At 53.3% G+C, this 9,731-nt stretch overlaps 2 protein-coding genes across 4 annotated transcripts in view; one reads left to right on the forward strand and one right to left on the reverse strand.

Annotated features, from left to right (window-relative positions):
• Positions 1 to 500: 500 nt before the first annotated feature.
• On the forward strand, positions 501 to 3,006 carry HYI (hydroxypyruvate isomerase (putative)). 2 transcript variants are annotated; one of them, XM_003801206.3, is made up of 8 exons: positions 501 to 774; positions 857 to 968; positions 1,879 to 1,993; positions 2,136 to 2,214; positions 2,298 to 2,347; positions 2,436 to 2,505; positions 2,593 to 2,727; positions 2,849 to 3,006. In XM_003801206.3, the coding sequence occupies exons 1-8, from the start codon at positions 576 to 578 to the stop codon at positions 2,920 to 2,922; spliced, it is 834 nt and encodes a 277-aa protein (XP_003801254.1). In that variant the 5' UTR covers positions 501 to 575; the 3' UTR covers positions 2,923 to 3,006. The 2 variants fall into 2 exon arrangements, with proteins under 2 accessions (XP_003801254.1, XP_023363500.1); XM_023507732.1 differs by having other exon boundaries at positions 520 to 774; positions 2,211 to 2,214.
• Positions 3,007 to 3,086: 80 nt separating this feature from the next.
• The window catches only part of SZT2 (SZT2, KICSTOR complex subunit), a 52,278-nt gene continuing 45,633 nt past the window's right edge, over positions 3,087 to 9,731 (reverse strand). For both annotated transcript variants that reach the window (XM_003801208.3, XM_023507731.1), the window contains exons 63-72: positions 8,718 to 8,808; positions 8,446 to 8,526; positions 8,290 to 8,364; positions 7,232 to 7,445; positions 6,715 to 6,868; positions 6,461 to 6,583; positions 5,948 to 6,353; positions 5,722 to 5,838; positions 4,000 to 4,068; positions 3,087 to 3,836 (exon numbers count right to left, since the gene is read on the reverse strand). In XM_003801208.3, the coding sequence (XP_003801256.1) occupies positions 3,693 to 3,836; positions 4,000 to 4,068; positions 5,722 to 5,838; positions 5,948 to 6,353; positions 6,461 to 6,583; positions 6,715 to 6,868; positions 7,232 to 7,445; positions 8,290 to 8,364; positions 8,446 to 8,526; positions 8,718 to 8,808 (1,474 nt within the window). In that variant the 3' untranslated portion in view covers positions 3,087 to 3,692. The remainder of the gene's footprint in view (positions 3,837 to 3,999; positions 4,069 to 5,721; positions 5,839 to 5,947; positions 6,354 to 6,460; positions 6,584 to 6,714; positions 6,869 to 7,231; positions 7,446 to 8,289; positions 8,365 to 8,445; positions 8,527 to 8,717; positions 8,809 to 9,731) is intronic.

Below are 9,731 nucleotides of genomic sequence, written 5' to 3' on the forward strand. Positions count from 1 at the left end.
GTACGGTTTGGGGCTACCGAGGCTGAGGCAGGAGACTCGCTTGAGCCCAGGAGTTGGAGGTTGCTGTGAGCTGTGATGCCTCAGCACTCTACCCAGGAGGACAGCTTGAGGCTCTGTCTCAAAAAAAAAAAAAAGGAATTCTTCATTTGGTCACACAGCTTTCAAATGTTCCTTAACTAACAGATACTACTTTTATAAGCAGCGGAAATGCTAACCACTGATGTGCACATTCCTTTGTTTAACACGGCGGGGCGCCCCTCCCCGCTCTCCGCCCCACCCCTCCATCTCTGGCCACACCCCCTCCCTCCGGCCACGCCCCTCCCCCAGCCTTTCCCCTCTCTCTTCTCACGCCTCAGCCCTCGCCCTGCCCCCCCCCCCCGCTCCGTAGAAGGCATTTTCCCGGATCGTCTCCCAAGTCGCTTTTCTAGCCCCAAACCATACGTGTTCGCTCTGAGGGCTGGCCCCTGGGGCTCCCCAAGACCCTGGGCATCACTTCCCGGGCCGCACGCCCTCCAGGCCCCGCCTGCCTTCTTCCGGTCGGCTCACGGACTCTGTCCCGCAGGTCTTCCCGCGACATGGCTCCGCTACGCTTCTCGGCCAACCTGTCCTGGCTGTTCCCCGAGCTCTCTGGCCTCCCCGCGCGGCTCCGGGCAGCCGGCAGCTTCGGCTTCGAGGCCACTGAGGTGGCCTGGCCATACGCGGAGCCGCCCGAGGCGCTGGCGCGCGTGGCTCGGGAAGCGGGGCTGAGGGTGGTGCTGATCAACACGCCCCCGGGTGCGCAGTGGGATTGGGGAGAGCCGGGGGTGGGTGAAGGCACGGTGCCCGAGCCCGGGGCTGAGGCCTGTTCTTTCCTCAGGAGACCAAGAGAAGGGGGAAATGGGGCTAGGGGCCGTTCCCGGGAGACAGGCGGCCTTCCGAGAGGGATTGGAGCAGGCTGTGCGTTACGCCAAGGCTCTGGGTTGTCCCAGGTATCTCTTTGTCCTCCCCGCCTCTGAGACCTTTGACCCTGCAGCAGGTTTGGAGTCAGGGAGATGACTGCGCCAGGTCTCAGTCCCTGGAAGTCTGAGAGTACTGGTCCTTCTCCTTTTTGTCTGTCGTGTGTGATTCTGTTTGCCACTCTTTCATGCTTATCCCATGCTGGGAACTCCAGTCTGTCCAGGGAGATAGTAAAGTACGTATACCCAGCAGTCCAGTCAAGGTCGGGCCTACTCAAGAAAGCTGTGGGAGTAAACACCTAACCCTGTCTGCATCTGAGAAAGCTGCTTGCAGGCAATGCTGCTGGAACTAAGTGCCTAAGGAAGGGGCATTTGTTTCATAAGCAGGAGGTAAAAGAGTATTCCAGCCAAGAATGCTGTAGCCAAAGGCAAGAGGAGGCTTGAGTTTCTGAGGCTGGAGATGTAGCCTGTTGGGGTTGGAAGGGCCTGGAATGCTGAAGCTAGATGTGGCTTATAATTGATGGGAGGTGAAAGGCTCAAGGTGGGGCTGATTCAAATGTCAAGTCCTGCAGAGGCCAAACAGAGAAGGAACTGGCAAGAGTGGATCATTACTGGTGAGTGGTGAGGACAAGAGGCTAAGAAGTAGATGCAAGGATAAGAAGTAGAGATGGATAGCGTGGAATACTTGAGAAGGTCCGAAATAACTTTAGAAGTGAGACTTTAGCTGCTATCAAGTAAGGAGGCAGGAGGGATGGGTTGACCCAGACAAGGTATTTGGGAAAGGAGTTGGCTTAAGGCTGTTACAAAAGTGTTTCTGAAGGTTCTGGGAGGCCTGAGCATAGTGACCCAGGTGATAACTGGACTAGAGATCTGGGGAGACAGACAGGTGAGGGCTGGCACAGAGCTGAGCTGGTGAAGACCTCTAGTCCTGTCCTCACCACAGGATTCACCTGATGGCTGGCCGAGTACCACAGGGAGGGGATCGAGCAGCAATGAGGGGTGAGATGGAGACAGTTTTTCTGGAGAACCTGAGGCACGCAGCTGGGGTTTTGGCTCAGGTGAGACGGACGGGAACATATATACACATACTTTGTGTGGAGAAGGGGGCACAGCTCAAAGGGACAGGTGAGGGTCTTGACCTGTGCCTCCAGGGGACAAACCTGGGAGCAGCTCTGGTCACAGCATCAAACATGATGCTAGGAGAACCTCGTGGGACTGTTGGAGCCCATCAACACCCGTGTCACTGACCCCCAGTACTTTCTGGACACACCCCAGCAGGGTAGGACCCTGGCCCTGGGCTTGCCCCTGTCCTCTTTGGTCCCTGTGCTCTCCTGAGTCTCATGGCCTTGACTCCTTCCCCAGCGGCAGCCATCTTACAGAAGGTTGGAAGACCCAACCTCCAATTACAAATGGTAAGTGTGAGGGGAACTTCACAGACGGCCCGTGTTCCAGATAGTGGGAGCCTGAGGGGGTCTCTGACCGTAGTACTCTCCTCCCTAGGACATATTCCACTGGCAGATCATGGATGGGAACCTGACAGGAAACATCCAAGAGTTCCTGCCTATTGTTGGTGAGAGGGACCCTCCCTTGGCAACTTCCAAGTCTGCTATGCTGCTCCCTAAGCCTCCCACCTCTCAACTCCCACATCTGTCCCCAGGGCACGTGCAGGTGGCACAGGTTCCAGGCCGAGGGGAGCCCAGCAGCCCTGGAGAGCTGAACTTCTCCTATCTGTTTCAACTGCTGGAAGATGAAGGCTACAGAGGCTTTGTGGGCTGCGAGTATAAGCCTCAAGGTGAGGGGTGGGGTGAGGCTACAGGGGTGGCTCTGGGGAAGGGAGCCCTGAAGGGTCAGATGTTGGACAGAGGCTATTTTTCTTCTTGTGGGGTGAGATGACACTGCCTCTCTCCCTGAAGGAGACACAGTGGAGGGCTTAAGTTGGCTACGTTCATACTGGGACAGGCGGGGCCGCCCACAGGCTGGCCAGTGAGATCCTGCAAACCACCCACCTGCCTCTCTGAGACAGTTCATGAGCATCCCGAGTCCTCCTCTACATTAAAGATGACCTGCTGAATGTTTTCACGTCAGTGTTATAGGGGCTGGGGGGAAAGACACATAGTGTCTGTGTCAGTCTCACTGGGTTGTTTCCCTCCTGTTGAGAAGGGACATATAGTTCATGCTCAGATCCTCCACTTGGTGCCAGGGTTGCTGTGGAGACAGGAGAGCTTTGGAGGCCACCTCCTCACTTATGGATGAGAAACCAAGGGTGTGAGAGCAAAGGGACTTAACCGTAGTTATAGGTACCTTACAGGCAGAGCTGGGATTGGAACTAAGGTGTCTTATCTCAATGGTAGTGTCCATCATTGATGCCCCAGTGGGAAATGAAGACCAGATGGCTCTGCAGGGGCAGGGGCGGACAGCAAAGCCTGGGGCCAGGATTTAGGCAGGGGAGTATGGGGGTGCCTGCCAAGTGGGGTCAAGAATACTTGGGACTCTACCAGGTGAGTGGGAAAGAGGAACCATCCTTCTGGAAGGGCCCAGGGTGGTCTCGGAAAGTTGGTCTGACCCTCTGAAGTCCTCAACTGGTCAGCAGTTATGAGTGTTTGAAGAAGACAGTCCCTGATGCCAGGCTGGGGCAGCAGACCCCCAAGACAGAGTCACAAAGTCTTTGGTGTTAGTGTCTGGGCATGCCAGTCCCGGTTCAGTTGGGCAATCTTATAGATCCATGATCTGAGGAGAGATATGCGGTGGTCTGCTCCCTCAGAGGAGGCGGGTCCAGAGGGTGAAACAGGCTGTGTTGATGACAGACTCCAGGTGGTGGTAGGTGGAGACGAGCTGGGCAGGAGGGCTCTCGCTGTCTTGAGGCTGTACTGGGAAGGGCTCTCGGAACACCACTGTCAGGGACTGGGCAACAGGGTGTGGTGGTGAGAGGAGGGCATGCATAGGGACAGAAAGTAGGGCTCAGGGAGAGTGGGCAACCCAACCTCCGCAGGCTCTGAGGTGGAACCTTTGGAGCACAGCTTTTCACTAGTCTGACAGAAAAAAAAAATCCTGCCTCTACTCTTACCGTCTTTCCCAAGTGGGAGTCTAGAAACACGAGTACAAAACAGTCAGTGAACTTCTGATTCAGTACAACCTGCAGCAAAAGATGACATGAGAAAGTGACTAATGTTTGTGTCACCTGTGTAGGCACAGATCCTCTGTAAGGCTTCTTGAGGAAAGGCCTATTTCCATCACCAAACTAACCCTGCCTGCACCCCAAGGTCACTCAGGACCATGTCTCCCAATTAAACCTTGGCCTAGTCCTCACTGATCTGCCAGCCAGCCTGTTTGAGCAGCACCTAATGAGGGTCACACTTGATTTATGAAGCCCTGCACAAAGCCTGGCAGGCTAAAGCCAATCAATGATGGACAGTGCTCTAACCTTGGCACAACCCCTCCTGGTCCTTGGTCTCTTTATCTCTGTGACTGCTCCTAGGACCTTCCCCTTAGGTTTGTCTGCTCCCTGGTGCTCAGCTTTGTGACCCAAACCTGGGTAATTTCTTCTTCTGAGACTTCAGATAGCCCATACTCACATAGCTGCTAACGCTATCTGTCCCAAACTCCAAAGCCTGATGCCCACACCACACACCTTGTAGACAGTGAAGGTCCTCACATACCCCAGACTCAACTTACTCCAAGCTGCATGTGTTGCCCTTCCTCCAAACCCACACCTGCTCCAGACTTCCCACCACCCCAGGAGCACCCCTGCCCACATCCACTGACACTACTGCAGCCTTATCCTGACTGATCTCAGCTTCTGCAGATGATCCCTCCTACACCTCAAGATACTCATCTCACAAGCACTGTGCTGCAGGACCCTTCACCAGGCACCAACTCCTATGTTCTCAAGTGAAATCCTTCTAAAATGGCTCCTCTCCTAAACCTCAGCTCTTGCTGGGCCTATTTCTTTAGTCTTTCTTAATTCCCCAAGTGTGTGTCCATGACCATAGTAGCTTTTTTCTACTTTTATTTTTTGTTTTATTTATTTTGAAACAGGGTCTCATTCTTTTGCCCAGGCTAGAGTGCAGTGGTGTCACCTAGCAACCTCAAGCTCCTAGACTCAAGCAATTCTCTTGCCTCAGCCTCCTGCATAGCTGGGACTATAAGCACATACCACCATGCCTGGCTAATTTTTCTAGTTTTTGTAGGGGTAGATCTTGCTATGTTGCCCAGGCTGGTCTTGAACTCTTGGTCTCAAGTGGTCCTACTACCTTAGCCTCCTAAAATGCTAGGATTGCAGGTATGAGTCACCATGCCCATACTCTCTACTTGTCCTTTACAGCAATGCTTTCAAATTTTAATGCACACACAAATCACCTGGGAAGACTGCTAAAATTCAGACCCTAAGTCGGGAGTTTGGGGTGTGGCCTGAGTGTCTGCCCTTCAGCAAGCTCCCAGGTGATGCTGATGCTGCTGGTCTAAGGGCCACTTTGAGCTTTCTGGACTCCAGCCACCGAGACCAACGCCTGAAGTGCTGAGAGCACCTTGGCTTGTCAGTGCCAGAGGTTGCCCTCAGGATCTCAAGCCAAGATCTGTGTTCTTGGTGAGTCTTTGAAGCAGAGCTCTCAGTTACTTCTCAGCAAATCACAGGCTATGTGCCTGGTGAACAAAGTGTTTTCCACATATCTGTGTAGTCCCATTCTGTCTAGAGTACAGCTTGTTCTGTTAGGCTGAGGGGGATATCTGTCATCTTTGATAAAGCTTTCTGCTGTGTTTCCCCTTTCAGGGGAAGGTCAAGGGGACTTACCAGGTACTGGGTTCCCAAGTCTGGGCTCTGGAAATGGCGACAGCTCTGGGGGAAGCGACTTAGGAGAACCTTGATCAGGCTCTGATACCAGGAGACTGTCATGGACAGGAAGCAGTCCTAGGAAAGGGTGCACAGACTTCAGTCTGCTGTCCCAGTCACCTCTAAGACTCCTGTGCCCTCCATCCTGGCATCCATCCCAGCCCTTTATGGGCCCACAATCCCCTACCAGTTGGGGGTCAATGTCCCCAATGGATTTGGCATGGACTGCTTCTAGGAGTTCCTCCAACTCTGACAGGGCCAGGCGCCCCCCTAGCCGCAGTCGATCAGGCCCTGCTGGCTCCAGCAAGAAGAGGCGCTTCCAGAGGGTATCCCGGCGGCAGTGCCCTCCAGCCAGCCGTACCAGCTGAGCCAGCTGTGCCCGTGCCATGCCCACTTCTGCAGCCAGGGGTGGGAACAGAGGAGCTGGTCCAGGTGCTAAAGCAAGCCCTGAACCTTCTCCAGGGCTACCAGCTGAGCTCCCAGGAGCCTCTGGCTCAGGAGGCAGTTTGGGTGGTTTCCGGAAGCGGCGCAAGTCAGCAGTGAGTCTGGGAAAGAGCTCTCGTTGGCTGGTGAGCAACACGAAGAACTGGAGCCTGGGTTAGGGAGGCGGGCAAGAGAGTGGTGGTCATAGTAAGAAACGCACAGGGCAAGAGCAGGGGCAGGCTGGGAAACAGGAATGTTCTAGGTGGGGTTTGCTGACCTCAGAACATGCCGCTCGGCCTCTCCTTGCTCCTCAAAAGGTACAGCACAGTGACAGACAAGCAGAGACACGTCAAAGTCATCCTGGTGGCGGAGTCCCTCAGAGTCCAGGTAGGAGCCGGAGCTGTGCATTGAGGTTGAGGAGGTGTCAACTCTGAGATTCTAATGAAACCAACTGCACCCCCTTCTGCCCAACTACCTGCATGGCTCCAACTTCAGCTGTCCTGGAGAGCGCTGGATCCCCCTAGGCATTACCTGTGCCACGCTGACACCAGGGCATATTCGTTATGTTCTGGGCCCCCTGGCCGGGCCATACGCAGTGGCTTCATGTGGTATGTGCTGGCATGGTCAGCTATATAGTTATACAGTTGGTGGGCAGCGATAAGTGGTGTAGGCAGTTCCAGTGTCCCTGAGGGGCAAGTTATAGGAGACAGAAGACACTAAGGCTGGGTCAGATACACTGATCTGGCAGGGGTGTGGAAATGGGAGCTGCCAAAGCGCTGACTGGCAGGCAGAATGGGGAGTGCCTGAGTTCCTATGGAACACTGAAATGGGACAAAAGTAGCCCAAGACAGAGAGCAGGGGACACAAGACATGGGACCCAAAAGGTGATACAAAACAGACCATGAAGAACTTAAGATAGGCGTAGGACACAAACACGGGGACATGGTATGTATGACATGAGGTGACTGGCAATATGAGACCACTTATTTTAGGGTTGCACCTTGGCCTGTTCCTTTGGGGGCTCACTGGCTTATTCTAGGACACTGACCTTGGTAAATGTGATTGCGGCCAAAGTGAGGGCCGTCAGGATGGTGGGCAAGGAAGTGTCGCAGGAAGGTGGTGAGGTGGTAGCCGTGCCGCAGCACCAGGTGGGCACCCAGCACATGCTGGTGCACAAGGCGCAGGTGGAAATCATAGCTGAATGAATGCACATGCATCAGATCCCGCACCTTGTCACACTCCTCTGTGAACAGCATGGACAGCTAGGGAGGTAGCAGCAGGGGACCAGGTTAGGATGTGGCAGCACAAGCTACCCAGTATACATCTTCCACTTTCCACAGGAGGAGGGAACACAACAGATGCCCCCTGCTGCTATGGGCCCAGCAGCAGCCCCTCGGCCAAAATAGTTTGTATGGGAGGTCCTCCTCATTTTATTCTCACTTCTATATACCATCTTGTAACTCCTGGTTTACGGGTAACTATGGCCATTTTGGGAGACTGGGCCTTTTTTTTTTTTTTTTAAGACAGAGCCTCAAGCTATCCCCCCTGGGTAGAGTGCCATGGCATCACGCTCACAGCAACCTCCAACTCCTGGGCCAAGCGAGTCTCCTGCCTCAGCCTCCTAAGTAGCTGGGACCACAGGCGCCCGCCACAACGCCCGGCCATTTTTTGGTTGCAGCCATCATTGTTGTTTGGCGGGCCTGGGCTGGGGATTCGAACCCGCCACCTTAGGTGTATGTGGCTGGTGCCTTAGCTGCTTGAGCCACAGGCGCCGAGCCAGACTGGGCCTTTTTACTTTGTATCCCAGATTCCACTAGAGTGTAGCACAGATGTTAGGTGACCACAGGCCAGACCAGGCACTGTGCTGGACTGCTTTCTACCTTGCTGCAGAAAAAGGTGAAAGAGTGCTAGACTGACCACAGGGTCAGACTGGTAGCTGGTGTGATCACAGCAGCAGGGGGAGCGCTGACATAGCCAGGTCACACTACCTGGCTAATCACCTCACCAGACTACCCACTGCATTACTCTTACTATCTACCACACTGGTCAGGGACATATCACACTAGAGTATATGGACTGTGACTCAGCCTTGTCCCTCCCACATACCTGAGAGTTGACAGCCTGTCCCATTGGTATCCGGGAACATTCCAGGGCAAACTGTTTGACACAAAAATAACAGCCCTAATGGGAGGACAAAAATGAGGTCAGAAGGGCAAGAGACAAGTGGGTCTGGCTTTCCTTACTCTGTGTTCCTCCTATCACCTGGAAAGCCAGCTCCATGAGGATAATGCCCCCAGGCAGTGCCCGCTGCAGGTGGTAGGTGGTGACCGGAGAGCTGGTGCTCTGAAGGAAAAGAAGGCAAGGATTGGAGGCACAACAGCCTCGAACCAGGAGTGTGGAAGTCCCTTGGGTCCCTGATTTTAATGGTTTCACTCTGGGATCAATGACCTCAGTACATCCTTCAGGGTCACTGATCTCAGGTCTTGGGGAAATAATTCTGGATCAGTGATAACCATTATATAACAGTGAGTTACCTTGGGGCTCCCATCAGTCTTGCTCTTAGGGCAGGAGAAGGAACCTCGACCTTCAGTTCCAAGAATAGCCATGGCCCGCAGCCTGCTGGTGCTGCAGAAAAGGAAGAGAAACAGAGGATAAGGTAAGCCAGTGGGTGAAGGATTATGGCTGTCAGACCCAGAATCTGTTTCACATGGAATCGTTTTGCAGGGGAGGGGAAGGACTTGCTCAGGGTCCCACAGTGAGTGAGTGGCAAGGCTGGGCTGGAGTCCAGGTCTATACTGCAGGGCAAGACTTTCTCCACAGTACTAGCTGCTGCTTCAAGGGGTAGGAGAGACCAAGTTTCTCTACTAGTGAGAGGGTATGGACAGGGGAAGAGAGGGTGATGAATGTCTAAGTTTTAATTAGGAAAATTCAAGGAGATGCTTGATGTCACTTAGGCACTTTCCTTTAAGGCAGTGGTTCTCCACCTGTGGGTTATGACCCACAGGAACTGTATTAAACGGCAGCCATATTAGGAAGGTTGAGAACCACTGCTCTAAGGGGAAATGTGGTTCTCTTTTTGCTTAGGGCAGTGGAGTTCTCAACCTTTCTAATGCCATGGCCCTTTAATACAGTTGCTGTGCATTGTCACCCACAGATTGAGAACCACTGGCTTAGGGGATGGCAGTTCCAGGGTTTCATAGGCCTGCTGCTCTTCATTTCTTACCTCAGAGGCAAGGGAAGAGAAGCAGAAAAGGGAACAAGGATACAAGAAAAGGGGTCAATCCACTCCTCATACCAAGGGGCTAGAAACCAAAGCCTTTGGCAGAAGAAATGTCCTATTTAATCCTCAAGGGGATCAGGACAAGACTTAAGTAGTGATTGGTGATCATTAAAGACTGGTGAGCAAGCAAGGCCTCACTTTAAATTTTGCTCTAGAAACATTTTTTAACCCAGTATCTCATTTAAAAAAAGAGTTCAGATTTTGAGGAAAAACGTAACTGAATGGCAAGTAAGCAAACTAAGTCTTTTTTTTTTTTGAGACAGAGCCT

This window comes from Otolemur garnettii, unplaced genomic scaffold (genome assembly GCF_000181295.1).
Source record: "Otolemur garnettii isolate 467f Iridium unplaced genomic scaffold, OtoGar3 scaffold00202, whole genome shotgun sequence".
Taxonomy (NCBI): Eukaryota; Metazoa; Chordata; class Mammalia; order Primates; family Galagidae; genus Otolemur; species Otolemur garnettii.

Excerpts from the sequence above, each read along its gene's own strand:
- HYI (XM_003801206.3), top strand. The coding sequence starts at position 576 with ATGGCTCCGCTACGCTTCTCGGCCAACCTGTCCTGGCTGTTCCCCGAG. Across the intron at positions 1,994-2,135 it reads CAGCTGGGGTTTTGGCTCAG|GAGAACCTCGTGGGACTGTT; the intron begins GTGAGACGGACG and ends ACATGATGCTAG. Across the intron at positions 2,728-2,848 it reads CTGCGAGTATAAGCCTCAAG|GAGACACAGTGGAGGGCTTA; the intron begins GTGAGGGGTGGG and ends CTCTCCCTGAAG.